Source organism: Calypte anna, chromosome 4B, assembly GCF_003957555.1.
Source record: "Calypte anna isolate BGI_N300 chromosome 4B, bCalAnn1_v1.p, whole genome shotgun sequence".
Taxonomy (NCBI): domain Eukaryota; kingdom Metazoa; phylum Chordata; class Aves; order Apodiformes; family Trochilidae; genus Calypte; species Calypte anna.
Window position 1 is genome coordinate 5,174,494 of NC_044249.1, and position 21,230 is coordinate 5,195,723.

Sequence of the window (21,230 nt, forward strand, 5' to 3'; positions counted from 1 at the left end):
CTTCAGATTCTTGAAGAATCAAGGTAACATGATTGCATGCATCAGGTGTGACTACAGATACAGGTGCCTCCCTGGTAATGAACTCCTCAGCTACCCAAGCTAGGCAGACACAGGAACTACAGAACTAAAATAGGCTCTTACTTCATTAGGATGAGAAATTAATTTTTTCAGGAGTGACCTAGGAGTCAAAGTCCTTTTACAAAAGTAAACGTGAATCTCTTTTTTTTTTTTTTTTTTCTGCATATTTTTTTGCCCAGGACCAGTGACAATGTGCACCCTCTTCCAGGAAAAAGTCCCTAAGACTGCAAAGTTGTATATAAGCTTTGATTCATCAGTGCTTATCTTCCTCAGGTAAGCCTAAATCAGCTTCTAGCAAGCAAATGAGAAAGCTCCCACTGGCCTTCTTCAGTGGCAGCAGAGCAACTGAGCTGCAGTTTACCATTTGAAGCTCTCTTTTAAATATCTCCACTGTCTTTCAAAATAAGCCTTGAAAATGGAAATGTCAGGCTCAGAAGGCCAATCAATTTTTTAATAGCTCAGGAGGCATAAATGAATGGATTTTCTATATCATTGGTACTGATTAAGTCTACGGAAAGAAGAAAAATTGTTTTCTGTGGGCATTTAAAGCAGGGAGAGTGTATTAGTGAATCAATATAATAAGCAAATTTTACTCCACCTTAAGCCAGTGATGGGAAACAAGAAAATCCTAACCTTGTTAAATTCCACACCATGGCAGATGACTCAACCATGTTTGTGTCTTCCTTTCAGGGCTGGGGGAAGCAATCCATTTCTAGGAAGCCAATATGCTCCTGTATTTACTATCTTTATTTTAAAGCAATTACTGTAGCTCTGACTATGCCATGGGTGCATTGTGGTTTTGAGTCACTACTGTTCTGAACTAAATAAAAATCCTCTGCAAGTGAAGCTCCAGGAGTATGAGGTACAACAATTACTCCCAGCTCAAACATCATTAAATGCAAGGCAGAAATATAAAATGGTTGCTTTAGGAACTGCACAACAAAATCTCCATGTCCTTAAAGCAGCCCCTCCATGCTGTCCCTCAGTGGCAGACAACATCCCTGAACGTGCACAGAGAATAAAGAATACTGGGCCCTGTTATTTATGCTGCCTTGGTTTCCATGGTGGGAATGAATAAAAAAAAAGTGTCATCCCCCTAGTTTTGCATGCATGATGCAGCTGGTGGCTATGTCTCCTTTTTTTGCTGCAGCACTACCAGCTTCTGGAGGATGTTTTTAACTCAGGTCTCCAACGTGTAGACAAATGAAACATTTTGTAGCATGAAGAGAGACCATCTGGATCTCACTTGCACAGGGCAGATGTAGTTCAACCTCTACTTCATCTGTGCTATCAGTGAAACTGTTTTCCTAATGCTTGGCACTGTAGGCTCCTTGAATTTTCTTAGCTTAGATCACCTCCTTCTCTCACGACTAGAAGATGTCTCTTTTTGCTATGGTTCCAGCAAGTGTACAGATAATGATAAAATTAATGCATGTCTGCTGATTTTTTTTAATTGAAAACAGCAGTGGAAAACTTTCAAGAGTCACAACCAGCAAGTGGTTCACACATTACTATCGAAAACTTCAGTGCTTGGCACAAGAGGCAAGAGTTCAGACAAAATGTAGGTAAAAGATGCAGATTTTAGGATTTTGGGCCACCTCCTCATCTCACATATCACCTACTGCACTTGATTACATTCTTGAGACTAAACAGGGAAACTTTTGGAATTTTAATATTAGCTCATTTATGAAAATAAGCTCCTTGCTCTGCCAGGTTAGCCTAAACTCCATTCTGCATTTCTTTTAAATAATACATATGAAGGCAAGGCTTCATAAAAGCATTAATGTAGCAAGATTTTACATGTGCATCTTATGCAGGTGCACACACACACATAGTGAATTACTGGGAAAATTATCATCTCATACTGAATTTGTGCTGCCAAAGGTAAGAATGAGCAGGCAACACAGAAGGGAGCCACTCTGATACATACCAGTAGATCATCTGGCTGCCTGTTCACTTCCTAGCTACAAAAACTGCAATGCACTTGTCTCCCTTGTTTTCTGTTGCAGTTCCTAGACACTGCCATGAACATAGAGCACAAGTGAATGTTTGATCTATGTCTACATAGAATCCAGGGTCCTTGTGTTCTCCAGTTATCTGTGACTGCACTGAAATAGTATTTGCTTTTTTTTTTTTTTTTGAGAACCTCAGAAGATACCTGTTTTCATCTCCAGTATTTCACTTGTTTCCCACAACTGACATTTATCAGACACTTTTCCAGAAAAAGATGCCCTCTCTGAAATTCCCTACTCATCAAGTTAGGTAAAGTGGGGAATGAAGAGGAGTGGAACCAAGACAGTGTGAGAGTGACTAGCTGACAAAAAAAGGTATAATGATAGTGGAGGCAAACAACATAAAGCAATAGAATACAGACGTCAAAGTGGCAAATGTCAAACAAAAAATGCAGCTTTTGCTGAGGGGAGCTGAAAGGAAATATAAGAAACATAACTAAAATACAGAAAACTGAGCATTTCCCTTTGATAAAGTATGTAATACGGGCAAGTATGAAACAGTCTGAGTTCCTATTCTGGCAGGCAGATAAATCCTGCTCTTCACAAAATGCATGAGCTTTCACATCCCTGCTACAGGGGTGTAAGTTGACCCAATACAGGCAAAATAATTTGAATTTTACCCTGGAACTGGTTGACCTGTTGCACCGGATAGGGGCTCCGCTGCTGCTGCAGGTGCTGCCGAGGCAAATGTGACTGCTGCTGCAACTGCTGGAAAAGAGTGAGAGAAAGAAGGAAGAAGAGAAAAAATATGATTCATTAATTAGTGAGCTGAGAAAGGAGCTGGTGGCAAAAGTACTGCAGCTGAGCTGCACTGTTTCTTATTTACCAAGCTGCCCTGGAGAGACAAGCAGAGTCCTCTGAAGAGTCCCTCCTGTGAACACTGGGGTTACTCAGCACACAGACTCCTTTGGGTTCAAAAATGAGTGTGCAACTGAAGCCAACAGGTTCTCTCCTTACAACCACTTCATCTCCACCTCTAAGCACAAACTTAACTGTCTTTAAGCTGAAGGGTCCACAAAACAACTTTGCTCACCTAGCCTGAGAGGCAACTATAGACAAACACCCTTTCCTTCCCCCAGCCCTGCCAAGATCTGGAGAGTGGGGCAACTGGTACAACACTTCCCTCCACCTCTGTCCCCAAAGATCTTGGTTGCAAGGAATATTGCATCCTAACCTGGGCACTGCAGCCTGGGACCATCATCTAGCTAGAAAAGGAACAGCAATTAAGGCACATTTCCTTTTGTGCCTTCCTGACTGATATTTGGGGAGCAGGTGACTGCAAAATGCCTCATTCCCTCGATCCAGCCCACACTGCTACTCTGTGGTTATCTTCTACATATCTGCCTATTCAGGCATCTAAAACAGAGTCAAGGGCTGATTATAACAACAGAGAGTGTGCTTAACAGAGCTTTCAAGATCTAGGGTATACTTGACTAAGCAATTACTGAAAGGACATCTCTTGCTGCTTCATCTGCAGCTGTAAAAATGCTGTAAAAACTTCAAGGCTTGTCTTCAGCAGCCAGGTCAGTGACTGGGGCTTGGTTTTATGCACTTGAATTGACCTGGTCCATCATGGGGGAACAGTACTGCCTCCTCACTCTCCTGCACTTGTTCATCTCTGAACCAATTTATGCATCTTTACCCTGAATATTTCTGGGAGCATCCTTCCCATTCATTGCAGGTACATTCTCCTGCTTCTTCAGAGGACCATGAGGAGAGGGGAAGGCTATCAGTACTTCTGTGGTTAAACACAACAAGCACAAGTTCCTACTCAAATTAAAGCAGACCCCAGGTCTTAAACTGTATTTCCCCAGCAAGAGGTGAAACCAAGCTTAAAGCAAGCACTGACCTATCAAAACATTTTCTAGGTAGTGCTGGGGGACTACAAGTTTAAACTTGGGTATGAGCTTACAGAAACTGAACAGTGTGACTTTCCACTGACATTCTCCTGGGTTGCTTTTAAACTACAGCAGAGTTAAACATGCATAAAACATCACCATTCAGACCGGGTAATTTAACATCTGTATCACAAAGCCTGAGAGAAGGCAGAGTGACAGGCTCCAGGGCAGCACTTTCACACAGCTGCTGCACGAGGTGGTTTTACTGTTCTCCCACTTCAGCTTCTCATTACCCTCCTGAGCTAGGTTAGGGGAATTAGAAGTTGGACTGGATGATCTTACAGGTCTTTTCCAATCTGAACAACCCAGTGATGCTCTCTCCCTTGTGCTAACATAACTTCTCGTACTGATTTGTGATAAACCAGACTAAAGAACTAATCTTGGTAAATATTCTTTGTCTGAGGTCAGTGCATGGCTGTACACAGCTTTTGCCACTGCAAGACCATAGCCAGAAGTAGAGGAGAGAACCTGTTAACTGCAGCAGTGTGCTTCTGCCAGAGTGAACAGCACCATGAGATACCCAGTTATGAGCTAAGTGTCTAAAATCACATGCAACTGTCAAGCCCATTGCTGGGAACATGGGTAGTATTTCCCAAGCTAATGGTAGGACTCAGACAGCTGCCTCTTCTCTGATAAGCACTGCTGAAATACCAGGATGTGAGCCACAGAGAAGGAATTCCCAGACACAGAAGAAAGGGCTGATGTTTTGCTGTCACACCAGAACCCACCACAGTGACCGAAACCAGGTGACACTCTACCTGCTCTGCTAGGATCTGTTGCTGCTGCTGCTGCTGCCTTTGCTCTCGTAGGAACTGCTGTTTCTGCTGCTCTATCACTTGGAGCTGGGCTCTTTGCTCAATCAGCATCTGCTTCATGATGGCAGCTTGAGGTTGGCTGCCCAGGAAGGGACCCCCAGAGTTTGTGCCTGTGACCACGCTGCTGGAACCCCCCGGGACAGAGGGCTGCATTGGTCCTGTGCTCCGGGACAATCCCACTTGGTGCTGCTCCTGGACAAAGAGAGAGAGAGAAAAGACCACGTTAAACAGGGGGCTTCATGGGGGAATGAAATTATGGCTCATTAATAAGGAGCATGGAGTCTGTGGTTGAGGACTGAGGCTTGAAAAAGTCCTTGGAAAATGCTTGTGAGCAAGCTACGGGCTGCTATCCATAGGGAACAGGTTACTCTTCTCACCTGGAGTTTGAAGCCCTCTCAGATAAAGCAAGAACACTTTAGAATTTATTAGTAATAGAATAATAAAGTTGTGTACTAGGTGCATTGTCATCAGGATATGTCACTCCAGAGTAAAATCTCTCTATAAACTTTTTCTCCCTCATCATGGACACAAGTGTATTTTCCTCTCTCTGTAGCAGCAGTTTCACACAATCATTTGGTTTGAGAAGCTGAGCTTTCGGGCACATACAATGAACAGCAGGACCCGGCAGCACTCATTCCCTCTGTGCTGTACCAGAATCCCGGGACTTCATAGACTCGATTTGGTGGGAAAAAGTCTTCAAGCTCACCGAGTCCGATTAGCCCGAACCACGCAATGTGTTTACTAAACACTTCCACCCCTCAGCAGCGGCCCGAAAGCGTGCTGCTGACAGGAACCCACAGACACCTTCTCCTCAAACAACCCCGCTTTCTCCTGACGTTTCTAATCCAATTTGCCGCCTTTTAAGCGACGGGAAAATGAAGCCATAGAAAGCAGGGGGGGTGGGGGGGACACCTCAGGACCCTCCTCCCGCCGGGGCTGACGGGGCCGGGGCTCTGCCCGAGCTTCCCGCCAGGTGACGCTGCCGCCCGCCGGAGGCTCTGCGCTCTCTGTGCCCGGGGCTGCTGCGGGGCCCTGGGAGCGCCGGGACCCCCGTCCGTCCCCCCAGAACCCGAGGCTGTGTTCAGGGGGGGCTGAAGCGAGGCCGCTGGGTCCCGGTGGGGTCCCGGTGGGGTCAGCAGCGCCGTAACGCGAGGCACCCCCGCGGCCAAGGGGAACGAAGCTGAGTAGAAGCTGGTGCCTTCTCCCTTGGGCACTGCGGAGGGAGCCGGGCTCAAAAAGAGAGAATCAGAGAAGCGTTGTGGTTCGAAAAGACCTTTATGTTCATCGAGTCCAAGAGTTAAGCTAGCACTACCCAAGGCCACCGGGAAAGCACGTTCCTGAGCACCACATCTACACAGCTTTCCAACCCCTCCAGGGATGGTGACTCCACCACTGCCCTGGGCACTCTGTGCCAGTGCCTGACAACCCCTACAGGAGAGGAATTCTTCCTCGTATCCAATCTAAACTTCCCCTGAGGCCACTTTCTCTCATCCTATCGCTTCGGACAAGAGACCAAGCCCCACATCGCTACAACCAGGCAGAGATGCAACAAGGGCCCCTCAGCCTCCTTTCCTGGGGCTGAATAACCCCACTTTCCCCAGGTACTCCTCATGAGATGGCCAGCTAGGAACATATTAAAACCAACCAAACAAAAAATAGTGATTTGGGGGGGCTGATAACAAAGCGGCAGGTGTAGCATCCCCGGTCCTCACTCCCGGCACTCCTTGGTGTAAAAGAGCTTAAGGATTTTCTTGGATTTTCTTTTCTCCCCCACCTGCCTTCCAGACGGCAGTGCCTGAGCGCCTCGCAGTCCCCTGCAGCTCTGCTCCGCATCCAGGAGGAGGAACCACAGCAGGGATTTTGCCGTGTGCTCCGGGAGCTCCGCAGCCCCTGAGCTGTCCCTCCTGTCCCCACTGCCCGGATAATGCTGACATTACCCACAGCCAGACCCCACAGCCCCACACCCACTCCTGCATCACAGAAAGGGGCTGCATGGAGAGGAGGAGGAGAGTAATCCCGTGGTTAGCTCAGACCGGCTTCCCTTCAGTCAAAGAGCTGTCCCTTCAGTCAAAGAGCTGTCCCTTCAGTCAAAAAGCTGTCCAGGAGTTGCTCTGCAGGACACGACCACCTTTTATCAGGCACTGAGAAACCCTCTGGCACGTAGCACTTTGTGATACCAGGGCTCTTCACCTCTGCTTAGGCTAAGTCAGCACTGCAGATGATGCTTGCTTGGCATGACCAGCCTACATGTGCTCATTGGAACCTCTTTAATGGTTTTCTACAGGTGGATACACAAAAACACTGAAGTGATGGGAAGGACCTACATCACTTTAGGACCCTCTGTGAACATCATGCCACAGTGAGGTAGATTCATCTGCTTCACAGAGCTACCTCAATGGCTGTGGGATTAGTAATATATATATAAAAGTAATCATATGATACCCACCCCAACCGAGTCAACAAAAGGGTTAGAATCAATCCTTCAGTGTAGCTTGGGAATTTAGAACCAGCCTTTCTGCATGAAGGTCAGGTTTTCAAGGACCCTTCTGAGGAAATAGCAAGAAAGTGCAATTTGTTCACACCTCTACTTTGCACAGGTATTCCCCAAAGGGTTCTGCTGAAAGGTAGCTCTTCAGTATTCAGGTTCTTTCTCTTTTTAACACCTCCCCTGGTTTGAAACTTCCCTCCTTGCTCCTCTTTCCACTCTCCCCAAGTCCCGTTTCATGCTGCACTTTACAACCTGGTGAAACCTTGTCCCTGCAAGCAGCTGCTGGGGCTTCCCTGTGCCAGGGTCAGGGAAATACACCCAGTATTGATCCCCATTCAGCCCTGTCCCTGCTCTCCCCCCTTTGCTTGGAGGCACACACAGACATCAGCTGTCTCCAGCAGATCTGACAGCAAAAGCTCTTCCTACCACCCCCCTGGCCCTCCCCCTGTGTCTGATGAAGTCATCAAGCTACAGATTGCATAACTGATGTATGGGACTATCTTGTGTTATACTGGGAGATGGGCCAACTGCTTCCATTTTTAGACAAAAGCAATGCCGTGCTGCCAAATAATGGAACCTTTGCAGCAGTCACCAGAAGGAAGAAGAAAAAGGGGGGAAAAAAAAAAAAAAGGAGCCAAGGGGCATGCTGTGAAGTAACATCAGTTGGAGCTTCCTCTGCTGAGCCTCATCACACAGCTGCCTTTGGGGCTGCAGCCCCAGTCCTCACTGAATTGCCTTCAAAACATTTTTTTTATGACAGAACTACTGTCCTGGCTCTCGTGGACACATAGGGATGACTGAGAGACACGTTCACCCCATGGCAATACTGCAGAAAGCACTCTGTTCTGTATCGTATTAACATTATAAGTTAATTCCAGAGCTGAAAAAGGAAGAAAGCTTTGAAAGGAGCCCTGCCAGCTCACATCAGCCCCGTACACATGGCAGCAGCTGGAGGAGACACAAAGATCAGCACAAAGGTGTTACTTCCAGTCTTGTGTGTTCAGTCATTTTGAAGTACAGCAGTTTGCCTACCCATAGTGAAAACTTCCTGTTTCTAGTTTTATTAAAAGGTTTAAAGCCAGGCCTGCTTCATCAAGCCAGGACACCACCCTCCTGCCTGGAATATTTCTTCTCCTTTCCGTTTTTGTTTTTGGTTTTTTTTTTGGCAAAAGCTCTTCCCAACAAACGATGAAAGGCTCCACTGACATCACCAGGAGCAACCCTGGGCTACATGTCCCAAAACCAGGACACAGCCCAGGCAAAAGGTCTCCACAAGCAGCAAAATGCTCCTTAGTGCCAAGAACACCTCTGCTGCTTTTAACCCCTTAGGGAAGGTTGGGTTGTACAGCCCAGCCCTGGCAGCATTTCTGGGCCATGTGGCCTTCTGGGTGGCTTCAGCTAGCCAGCCACAGGTGTGCACACACACCTTCCTTCCACTGCTCCTGCTGCAGAGCCACTATGGAGGTGAAACCTGGAAGTAGGGACTGGTGATGAAAGAAGCAACACTGGGCTCTACAGGGCTGCCTCTTTCCAACCATGCCTGATCCAGGCCCCAGATGCTCTCCCACTGCAGGAGCTGATCACCAATTCACACAGAATCACAGAACCATTTGGGTTGGAAAGGACCTCTGAGATCAAGGGTCCAACCTTTGATCCACAACCAGCGTGGTTCCCAGTCCATGGCACTGAGTGCCACATTCAGTCTCTTCTTAAAAACCTCCAGGGATGGAGAATCCACCCCCTCCCTGGGCAGCCCATTCCAATGCCAATTCAAGCTAAGTGCAGCACTTAAGCAGTTACAGAGCTTCAACTCCAAACTAATCCAAAGAGTCACTGACCATGCTCTTTGCTCCTGCACTGCCTGCCAGCTCCCTCATCCTCATACTGCACCCTGAGCCTTCCTCCTCCTCATTCTCTGCCTTTCCTTCCTCCTTCCTGCACCCACTGCCACAGCATTTTACTTTCTCCACCATCCAGCACTGCTGCCTCTTCACTCCTCAGTGCAGCCAGCACCCCAGATCACCCACTCCTGGCTGCCTGACACCCGAGCAGCCAACAGTCCTGGTACCCAGCACCCCTGCTCACCCCCCTGACACCCAGAGGGATGCCCTGGGGACAGCATCAAGGGGACAGCCCTCCTCCTTCCCCCAGTGCCCTGCAAGTCGGCACCTGAGTACAGGAGTGCCCTGCATAGGTGTGTCTGAAGTGACAAGATGTCCTGGAAGGGGACAGACCTGCTGTATTCTCAGCCTGTCTCCTGTCAAATCTGGGAAGATGGCACAGTGGGACTTACAATTTTCATTCTGGCTCCTGTCAACAACACCCAAAGCCACTGCAAACAGCTCTCTCTTGTTAACTGTGGCTTGTGACAAGAAGAGGGGGACTGCAGCTTTGCTGTCAGGTCCTTGCTGAGGGGCAGGTGAAGCCAAGGGGCTGTTTACATGAGGGCAGATGGTGCCACAGCCACACTGGCCCTGGCTCAGGACCCTTCTCCTCTTTCTGCATCTTCAGCCACCCACTTTTAAAGCAGCCCAGTGACAGAATCAAATCAGTTGGAATTTGACAGATTCCCTGGAAGCAAAACCAGGTGTTTGGAGAACCAGGTTGCCATTCATGGAGCCAAAAAAAGAGCCACCATTTCACAATGGACTGTGTAAGACATCCAGACAAGTTTTTAGAGTTGCAGAGCACCCACTAAGATGAACTTTTGTAGGGATCTGTCAGCTGAATTAACACCTACATGGGGGTAATGTATACACATATATGTACAGGAATGCACATTAAAGATAAGTGACTTCAAAAAAGAAAACAGAGGGGAGTGGAAAAGGGATTTTCCTCTTTGTCTCAAATCTATGTGGCTCTTCTTATCATGCAGTGATTTATTCCTTTGTGTCATTCAGTCTCCCAGCTACAGCTAAAAGCAATCATACAATTTTCTTCCAGAACAAGCAGAACGACCACCAGCTGATGCCCCCAGGGCTGGGCAGCTGGGTCTGGGTAAGCAGAAGCAGAGAGTGGCCAAGCCCACTCATCAGCCTTCCCCACACAGCCTGATGAGCAGAGCCCTTGGGCATGATGAACTGGCTCTGCTTCTCCTGCTCTAAAACCAGGGGGGCAGAGCAGGACCCCAGTGAAATTGGTGGCAGGAATTGATGGAGGCTGGGCATTCCACATCTGGGAACAAAGCATTTTCCAAAAAGCTGGGGGAAGCAGCCTCGAAAGCAGGGTCTTAATGTGCAAAACTGACAATCAGACATGAGCTCACTGGGCTGTTCTGTGGTATGTGAACTAATGCAATCCTCGAATATACAGAGCAGAAGAGCAAACAGAAGCCAGGAGGTAGCTTATCCTGAGTGCTGCACTAGGAGAATGATACTAGAAAAACGTATACAATCAGATGTCCACATTCTAGAGTGTGAGCAGAAAAAGAAGGCAAAAATTATTTGAGGCAAAAAGTGAATTCCAGTAAGTGACTCAAAGGGCTGAATCCATTTAGCTTACCACGAAGAAAACTGAGATGCTTTGACCATAGAGTATAAAAATACCTTTGTGAGGGAAGAAAGCCTTTAAAGAGGTCATCTATCCACTGAAAAAGGTAAAACCAGCTACGAGGGCTGGAAGCTGAGGACAGATTCAAATCAGAAAGAAGAATCAGGTTTTTACACTATGATTTCATTATCCATCAGGAATGGCAGATCTCCACCATCTGATGTCTTCAGGGATGACAGCCTTTCTGGATAAGTACAACTTAGTGATGCAATTTAATGGCCTGTGAGGTACAAGATAGAACAGCACTGTCTGCCCCTTACCTCTGCTCAGCACCTGTGAGCTCAACAGGACCTCCTAGCACCAGGCTGGTGCCATAGCCCTGTATCTTGAGCCTCTTAAGTACTGAGCAAACGTGTGTATATGTGCATATAGATATTTTAAAAAAGGAGATCTCCAAACTATTTCTGGGACCACAACCATAACTCCATTTCCAGGTACTATGTCCCAGTCAAACATCATCTCTACCAAGAGTTTTCAGAGCAGCCTGAAAGCTGCTATACTGAAAATTCTATACTCTTCCAGCAACCCTTCTATTAAATTCCTCGTAGTATTGCTGCTTGCTGTGTCTGGCAGGGACCTGAATCCCTCTCTCTAAATCAGGCTGCCCAAAGCAAAGCCACTTTTTGCAGAACGGGACCATCTGACAGACTAAAGGAATTACAAATCCATTAATTTCAGGCTTTCCTTCTTTTTCGCCTTCAAAGAGCCAGTGTGCAGGAGGAAGGGATGGAATATTCCAGTTTACAACTCCAGCTCTGGCAGCAGGCTCTGCAGAGCAGATTGCTTCACCCATTTCCTCTGTCCTCTCCTCTCAAGGAGGGGCTACAAACCTCTCCTCTCACCCTGGCCCCCCTGTTGCCATGGTCTTTCATATAATATTGGAGCAAACAAGATCCCTCTGATGGTTGACACCAGACCTCTGCATGCAGCCCATTTGTTTTCCTTTCACCTCCCTTTGCCTGCATCTCCTCCCCATGTTTACCATAGTTATTTTTTCTTCCACAGAACAAACAGGATCTTTCAGACTGTAACTTCTGTGTATTTTTGCTCGTTCATCAGAGGGACTGATTTCCTCATTTCTGGTGACAACACAGATAACAAAAGGTTCTAAAATGAGCAACAGGGGTTTTTTTGTGGGTTTTTTTTGTTTTGTTTTGTTTTCTAATACCACTTAAGACTTAGACACTGCCAGAAGTTCACCTCAAAGGCTGGGAGGCAAAAGGGGTTGTCATTTTACCAGCTGGCACCAGCAGCTGCCTCCCCATGCAGATGCTCCCCTCTCCTGCTTCAGGCACAGTGGTTTGACTCCACAAATCCTGGGGAATGCTGGTGGGATTCAGTAATGCAGCATCTCAACAGAATGCTACTGAACTTCAAGCAGTGTAACTGAAACAGGCTCATTTCCTCTTTTACCAATAACAGGGCTGATGTTTCCCCCTTTCCCCTAAGAAAGAAATGTTTGCACTCCTGTTTTTCAGTTTTGTTTATCCTCAGCTTAACCAGCTATGGAACATAATGATATAATGGTTGGGTTTGGGTACTAAGGCAGAACTCTTCATTTATCTATCTCTATACATGTATATCTACATACCTATAACTACTTCCCTGCTAATTGCAATTTTGGTCTTATTATTTTTAGGATCAGTCCAAACCACACCCAAGTAGCCTCTTTACACACATCTTTTAAGGGGAGAACTAAACATACAAACCTGAAAATATTTGTGGAGTGTAAAATTAAGATGGGCTCTTCCTATTTGCTTCAATGAGTTACAAGTCATGGCTCAAGCAGAGCCTCTTGCAAGCCTCTGGCTACCACCTAGTACCTGTTTGGCCACCTATGGGACACAAACCCTGTGGTCCTGGGCAATCCCTATGGATTTGCCCATACACTACCAGGCAGCCAGAGGAGCTGAGAGCTGAGCAAGCACAGAATTCTTGTGACTCTCCCAAGGTCAGTGAGGCAGCCAGGGCTGTTTCTGATGCTCCCAACTCAGCCCCTGCAATGGGGATGAATCTGCTGTCTCCCTTAAGCCATTTGCACCAGTGTTCATGCTCTAGTGAAATGGTATTTTATTTTTTTATTATTATTTTCTTACAGGAGTGAACTAATGGGGCTAATCAAGCCATTAATTTGATCTGCAGAGGGAATGGCTGCACAGACAAGTTTCTGTGAGGCAAGCCCGGGTGTGGTTTCCAGCGCATCCATTACTCAGAGGTTACTCCCACCCCGCCAGAGGATGGAGCAAGCCCTTCTTTCCCTGAGGAGCAGCCACCTGGCATTCCTGTCTGTGGGCACAGAGGTCTGAGGGGGTTGCCAATGTGCCACAAAGCCCCTAACTGGCCTCTTTCTTGGCAGCCTTTCTTCAGCCATGCCCTCCAGCACCTCCCCACAGCCCCAGCCCCTGAGCAGGGCTGGCAGCAGGGAGAGGAGGAGTTGAAGAAACACCAAATACCCAACCTGGTATTTTATGCATATTGTAAAGGCTGTAATTACTCCCCCCCCAAGTGCGTGAAGCTGTGCCATCATGGCATTTCACAGCATGCCCAAGCACTCTGAAAGCAAGCAGGGAGCAAAAGGCAGGAGGAGGGAGTTGGAAAGCCAGCCCACGCAATAGCTTTTCCACACCCTGGCCCTGCTGCCTTCCACCACAGGCTGAAAACTTTCAAAGGTGGAAATCAGGCCACTCCAGAGGAGCTGCCACTGCCCTCTTGGTCTCTTGTCAAATTTTCTGGGCCTTTGAAAGCTGCTCTGGGAGCAAAGCAGAGACCTGAGCTGGCAGAGGTGGCTGGATCCCATATAGCCACTGCCTGTTAGAAATTCCTCTGATAAAGGTTTTAGCTTTAATCAGTGCCCCATCCGAGTCCAACCTGAAGCAGGAGGGAGGAAAGCTAATGTGAAGAGTAAGGATAATCATGGTTAGAGTGCCCTCAGGAAGGGGGGGAGAGGAGAAAAATGGAAGATGAAAGCAGGCAAATGGTTTAAACAAACAGTCGTGGAGGGCCAGCAAAAAGGGGGAACGGAGGGAAAATGCCACAATAAAAATAAATGCTGTAAGAGAAAGAAAGGCTTCTAGTACACACAGGGAAAAATACAGGGCCTGGAAAAAGCAAAAGGATGAGGAAAAGATGCTCTAATGGAGCTCTCTAGCAGCAAACACTAACCCATTACCAGGCAGCCCCTTTCTTTCTAATGGCCTGAGGCTGTACCACATTATCACCATGTACCCCATGGAGGTTGCTGGTTGTTGAGGTATTTCACTGTGTCTGGCTCTAGCTCATGCCTGGCAGAAGCTGCCTGAAGTCTCCTGTGGACAGTTGCAGAGTTGTTTTTGTTTTGTTTTTTTTTTTTTTCTCTTAACTCTAGGTGAAATTGTGTTAAGTTTCCCCTTGGTTGTTTTGTTTGAGCATAAACAAAAGACATTTTTCACACTTAAGGGCGTTTTTCAGATCCTTTTCTCTATGCTGTGATAAATGAAATCTCTTTCATTTTTAGAAATTCAAACTTGGCACTTGTGTTGCTGCTCCTCAGCAAGCAGCATGTAATTTGCCAAGCCTGAAAGAATCCTGGCTGAGAAATAAACACAGTGGGCCATATGCTCTCCTTCCCATGTGCAGAAGGCACCTTACCTCAAAAAACTGTGAAGAGGCTGCAATTGCCCCATGTGGTTGTTTCTGACAGAAAAAAAAAAAAAAAAAAAAAAAAAAAAAAAAAAAAAAAGGCAAAGAATAATTGAGAGCAAAGGTTTGGGGCTCTCCAGAAAGCAGCTCTCTTTCTGTATTCTTCCAAGGGCTTCTCTTGTACTGACCCTGACTTTTTCACTGGTTTCTGTCCTGGCAGAAATGATGTGAGGGGTCAAGGAGTGCATTTGTCACATCTCTGATGCTCACAGTAAAGCTGTGTAAATCTTTATGGGTCTTTCCTGGCACAGTTTTCTTTGCAAATGAACAGTCTGCAGAGCACCACTGTTCCTTTAATAATAATAATCATCATCATCTTTTCGTGTGTCCTTGTGGGAGGAAGATAATACACCAAAAGGTGAAGTGAGGACCACTTTTTGCTCCATGCCTCTAAGAAAACCAGAGGGAGAACATGCAGTACCTCAGTTTTCTTGTGGCCTCTGGAAAATAAGAAGTGTGACTGATAAAAGCCCCAAAGCAGACACATGGGTCACGTGTACAAAATCAGGAATAAATTCCATGATCTTTCCCTGACACTGACCTGAAAGAGTTGGAATAACTCCCTTGTCTTTGGTTACAGGTGCTTGTCTATGCAGTGTCTCTGTAGCTGGTATTTCAGTATAATCAAGAACCAAGTATGGCCAAAAGGTAGCTATCAAGACCAAGGTTGCTGTGGTTTGAAGTACCTGGCTGCTGCTAAGCTGAGGTCTTTGGGATGCCACACCAGCTCTGTGATTTCACAAGCTGATTTTTTTAACATCCTTGAATCCTGGCTACCAAATCACCTTGTTCCAGTACTTGAAACTCTCCTGATTTTTATTCCACCTTAGACATGGTCTTTGTGTTTCCACTAGCCACCTGTCTTCATACTGACATCCAACCTTACCAACCCTAGTGAGAACTGAGACAAGGTATTCTGACCTATGCCTAGGCTGGGTTTAACCCTGATGTGCTCCTCACTGTGTGGTTCCTCCCTTCTCTCTCTGAGGTCCCCTTTATTTCTATGACTGCAGAAAACTTCACAACTGAATTAATTTTTTTGCAAGGCCTAACTCAGCTCAGCTTGCAGCAATACTGACTATATCCCCAGACTTCCAGGTCCCTAATGCACAGCTTCCTTTGCTGATCAAGCTTTTATTCATGCCTTCTGAGGCTTTCTAGATATTGATACGTCTTCTGAGACAATTACTTATCTCTTAAGCCTTGAACATGCACACCACAAATGCTTTTTTTTTTGCCTGCTTTTATCCTGCCACCCTCCTAATGCACACTCATGTTCTTCAGCTTAAGCAGCCCTCACAGCTGCAGTTCTGCAGCCTTTGACTCACTGCTCAAGCCGTGCCTTCTCCTGCCTCCATCAGAGATAGGTCTTTGCTCAGGATTGTCTTGACCTCTCCCATGAGAGACTCAGCAAGGCAAGACATGATTTACCTCTCCCCCTGCTTGCTTTCCTTCACCTCCTGCCTGGCTCTGCCCTCCTGGCCACTGAGGCAGTGGCCTCATCACTGGTCCCTGGTCCTTCTGCTTGTCTTGACAATCTCACTGCATCCTATCTTCTCATGTCTCTTGCTCCCATCTGTCTCCTTCTTCTGTATATCTCACCCTCTTCTTGCTCCTTCCCCTCACACCTTTAATCTTTATGCCTTAAAAATAAAAAAAAATCCAAACAACCATTGCCTCCCAGAGACTCTGTTGCTCTCTTCTCACTCTCATCTCTAAACTTATTGAGAGTGTTGCCTGTGATTTATATGATGCAGACTGAATTTAGTCTCCATCTCCAACACAGGTTCTTTTCCAAACAGGCTTTTACATCATGCCCATCACAGAAGCCAATATCCCAGAGCCTGTAATAACCCTTTGTCTAGCTGCAGCTCTCTGCTGTTATGCCAGCCTGGCTGCCACAGCCTGGCAGCTCCTTCAGCATCACTCTGCTGGAAATCTGGTCCTCCTCTTCTAGTGCTCCTCCTTGACTCCACCACCTTGAGTTGCTTGTTCAGTATTACTCAGCCTAGTTTGTCACTACTCATCCTCCCACTCACCACTGTTTTGTGGGGCTGTGTCCTCATCCCTCTTCTCCTTTCCCTCTTGCCTCTATCTCTGAGCAAGCTCACTCTCTCTATACATTTAAGAACTGCCAGCAACTCACAGACCTACCTCCCTGTCCCTGTCCCTGTCCCTGTCCCAGTTCCCATCTGTTCTGACTAAATTCACACCCTGCCTCTGGGATCATCTTGTGGATATCTGTCAGCTCAAGCTCAAAGTAGGCTCTCATCCTACTCCCCAGGTCTTCTCTCCTTTCCATTTCTTCAGTCCCTCTGGACACCACCATCACTTGCCTGTCACTCAGCCCATAACCTGCTTGTCATCTTTGCCTCAAGTCTCCCTGCAGAGTCCCACAGCCAGGCTCTCATCTTACACTGCTTGCAGGCAGCCAGAGTACTGCTGCTGCTGCCCAGGTCATTTTCTTTGCCTGTCATCTTGACTCTGCCATCTCTCTCTTGGCTCCCTTTCTTTTCAATTCCAGCCCCTTCCCTTGCTCTCAAATCCAGTTGCAGCACGTGCCACCTCATGCATCATCTCTCATTCACTGCTGAGATTTCCCATCACCCCATCATGCTCCACTTTTGTCCATGTTACATTTTCACCTCAAGTGCCTTCACATTTTTCCTCCCTGCTGGACTTCATTTTGGGGAGGAGACTGTCGAACTCATACAAACTTGATCCTCAGCTCTGCCCCCAGTATGGTTACATTTGTACAAGTTTGTTGAAATTCCTGCCTCCATGATGTCCAGCAGCTTCTTCTCTTTCTCTGTACTCCCTGGTGCATTTGTCTCCCTGTGTTATCTCTTATCTTACACTTAGTTTGGAAGAATTTTGGGGGAAGGGAATATATTTACCTCCTGCATCTTCAGGGACCCAGCACTGTGAGACTCAGCTGTGATTACAGCTCAGATGTGCAGCCCAGCATCGCCCCAGCAGTAACAAATGCAACTTAAATCTGCATCCAGCTAAATTAATATTCTGTAGCTGTGAGAACAGCAACATTTCAACGTGCCTTTGCTCCACTTCTTTTAAAGGACGCAGTGTTAGGATGAGATATTGTATGCTGGAAAAGTCAGGAAATGCTAAGTTACAGTTCCCACGGTGCTTGCAACTCAGCTTCACACTGTAAGGCACCGAGGTTATCACCAGATACAATAACAGATGATGCTGAACACATGCAAAGTGACCATATTACTGTTGTGGCAGCTACCAGGTCTTGGAACTTCTGTGCAAGTAAAATCTTAGACATTTACTAGGTTTTAAACATTTAATTCTAGAAATGGCAAGTCCAGCACCCTATAAATAAGTCAGAATTATGTTGCATAGCAAGTAAGTGGTCCCAGCAGTAGCCTGTAGTCCTCTTTGCAGAAACACAGCTAATGGCAACAAGAAATATTTCCAAGATTTTATGAGCTCTGGTAGCTGTCAAGTGAGAGTGGGATCTGCCCATCAGAGAAATCTGAATAGACATCAGTGTGTCAGTGAAAAGTGAAAAGACTTGACACAGAGGGCACATTTTTGTTGAGCAATTTGCATTCCTACTTCTGGACAAATTCTACATCTCACATGCACTTCACAAGCAAACAGCAACACTGCTAATTGGTGCAGTTGCCACTCAGATGTGGTGCCTTGTTTGAGCTATCACTAATGCAAATCAAGACTACAGGCATTTATTTTTTTTTTTTAAATGCAGCAATTATTTTGCAGACTTTGAGTTAGGTTTCCCCTGCCCCCACTTTCCTCTCTGTAATTTCCTTATCTCAATACCTTAAAAAAAGGACCTGGAATAGAAAAAGGCAAACCTCAGAAAAATCTTATTTAATTATTAAAAGGAAAAAAATCCTTTTGCAAAGAAAGGATTCATTAATACAACCACTAGCCCTGCAATCACAATGAAACTGACCATGTCCCAGAGTGCCAATACAAACCTACATGTGGATCTATCCTGGTTTGGGCCAGGATAAAGGTGATAGGATCTGAAAAAATAACAGTAAGTGGCAGAGTCCTGGTGACTGAAAATCCCATCCATCAAACCAAGGCTGTGCTCTGCACATAGCAAAATGCTGACAGAATGACAGAAGCTCTCTTCTTCCTCTTAGGTGGCATTAGAAGTTATTTAACTGAAAACAGGGCAGATCTCTTATCCATTATTCTTTATCCTTTGTAAAATCAAGTCCCCTGAGAAAAGGAAAGAGCTTCCATACTGAAGCTTTCTATTACCACTGCTCAGAATGCTCAGGCAGCTACAGCTCAGCTGAAGGAAGGTTTGGCTGACTCATTTTCATAAAGTTGGATGGCTATTTTTAGGCCGTGTTTCCTTGAGGCCCATACAGTGCAAAATCCAAAGGAGCTAATGGGATTGGCAGGTGCATAGATTATCAGTGACCTCCTCTAGCCCAGCATTCACATTTCCTTACTCTATTTTTTTCATAATGTACAATGAAAAGGGGAGCAACCTACAATTAAAGATCCTCCTAGCTACTCTGGATACCTTTTATATTCAAATGCCCAATGAGAAACTAATGCACAACAACTAAAGATGGAGCAGCATGAGGATGCACCTAGAGCTAAATAAATCTAAATCAGAAGAACCAGATTTTTAATGCAGTATTTTGCTTGCATCTCTACAGACAAAAAGGTATCTGTAATGTCCTTTCATGCTGACCCTAATCTTTCTACAGCTGCAAGAATCCTACCCCCTTTCTTGCATCCCTTGAGATATCCCCTTCTACTAAAGGTCCAACCCCACTGTTAGAGAATTCACTGGCAGAAGCCACATCGTATCTGTGGCTCCCAGCTGCGTTTTCCTCAGCAAGAACAAGAGAAAACTACTCCTGGGTGTAACTCCCAGTCCTGATTCTCGAGTGGGTCTGAATCCTGGATACGGATGTGATTTATTTTCTGCAGTGAATCACAAAGCAGCCTGTTGGGCAAACTCCTGTAAGACATCTTTGTAGTGTAAATAACTCCGCTTGGGCTTCCTTCTGCCACACCCTGGGGTACAGGCACAGCAGCCACAGTTCAGTGACTAAATCCTGATTTGCAGGCTCAATTATTTTGAGTACAACTGCACAGTCTTCTCCATGCACACCCCCTGTTCCCCAGGCTGATTCAGTGGTACCCAGAGAAGCAGGGGCTGGCTGGTAGCTCTGTCCCAAACGAGGGACAGCACTGCCTCTGCAGGGCTGCTCAAGATGAGTTCTCCCCACTCAGCCCCTCTGAGCATCCCCCCTCCAGTATTCACCTGGCAAGGCATGGAAAAAGAATAGAATCATAGAATCATAGAATTGGCTGGGTCGGAAGGGACCTCAGAGATCATCGAGTCCAACCCTTGAACCACCGTTCTGGTTGCTAGACCATGGCACTGAGTGCCACATCCAGTCTCCAGGATCCACTACTTCCCTGGGCAGCCCATTCCAATGGCTGATCACCCTCTCCAGAAAGAAATTCTTTCTAATCTCCAACCTAAACCTCCCCTGGCACAACTTGAGACCCTGCCCTCTTGTCTTGCTGAGAGTTGCCTGGGAAAAGAGCCCAACCCCCCCCTGGCTCCAGCCTCCTTTCAGGGAGTTGTAGAGAGTGATGAGGTCTCCCCTGAGCCTCCTCTTCTCCAGCCTCAACACCCCCAGCTCCCTCAGCCTCTCCTCATAGGATCTGTGCTCGAGTCCCTTCACCAGCCTGGTTGCCCTCCTTTGGACCCGCTCCAGGACCTCGATATCCTTCCTAGGTATTCTTCCTAGAGAGAGCCCCTGAAATCTCCAGGGATATGGGTTGCCTCCTTCCTTCCAGATACATTATCCCCTGCCTGTATTAAAAAAAAAAAAAAAAAAAGGGAGCTGATACCTTAAACCCTTCACAAAGGAAAGCAAATGGTTCCTCTGGGAAGCCACAGGCTTTATTTCCCAATGGTTCAGCAGGGCTCCAATGTGCCAGCACATTGTGTGGCCATGAGCTGTGATTCTACAAAACCTGCAGAAGGTATCTTTGGACCCCTTAATATCTTATTTCTGACATATGGAGGCACTGGGGAGTTTGCCACTTCCCACCTGCTTAAATATAATTCACTGCAAAACATCAAACAGATGCATTCAGCCCTTTGTAGACATATCATTACCTTATGTGTTCATCTAAGGCACATCTGTAGCACATTGGCAGTACACCTAGTTAATGTGTGGGAGACTCCTAAGTTCAAAGCCTCCAGTGTTTCTTTTGTTCTCTAATGAATCCTTCTTTTGTTTATCTCCCCCTCCCCTTAGGTTGGAGCTGTAACTCTGTCATTAGCATCTTAAGAATCTTTTTCTCCAAAACTACCTGCAACACTGCAATAATCTGGGAACATGCTAGGAAGCACCTAAATGAATCACAATTCTTCCTTAAGACAGGTTTAACAGGTCTGGATCACTGTTTTCAGCAGCACTGTTGCTTAGCTAGCAAACTTGGTAATCAAATATTCCTCTAAAAACCAGGCAAGGTGAGATTCCTGTGTTATATTCCAGCTGGTAAGTTACATTCACACCTTTTCAAATAAAAGATACATTCATGCCTCCTAGGAGTGTCACAATTTTTGTGAGTCTCTGCAGACTCAGGTCTGCTTCTCAGTGTCCAAATACCAAAGCATTCAGGCACCTCCACTGCAAAGCTGAGCTGTGTCCTTTGTGTGGAAACATTT

At 46.4% G+C, this 21,230-nt stretch overlaps 1 protein-coding gene across 2 annotated transcripts in view; it reads right to left on the reverse strand.

Annotated features, from left to right (window-relative positions):
• Positions 1-21,230, reverse strand: part of MAML3 (mastermind like transcriptional coactivator 3) — a 248,735-nt gene that overhangs the window by 2,778 nt on the left and 224,727 nt on the right. The window contains exons 3-4 of one of the 2 annotated variants that reach the window (XM_030450806.1): positions 4,747-4,995; positions 2,711-2,795 (exon numbers count right to left, since the gene is read on the reverse strand). In XM_030450806.1, the coding sequence (XP_030306666.1) occupies positions 2,711-2,795; positions 4,747-4,995 (334 nt within the window). Of the gene's footprint in view, positions 1-2,710; positions 2,799-4,746; positions 4,996-21,230 lie in introns of both variants that reach the window. The other variant, XM_008490294.2, reaches the window with a different exon arrangement.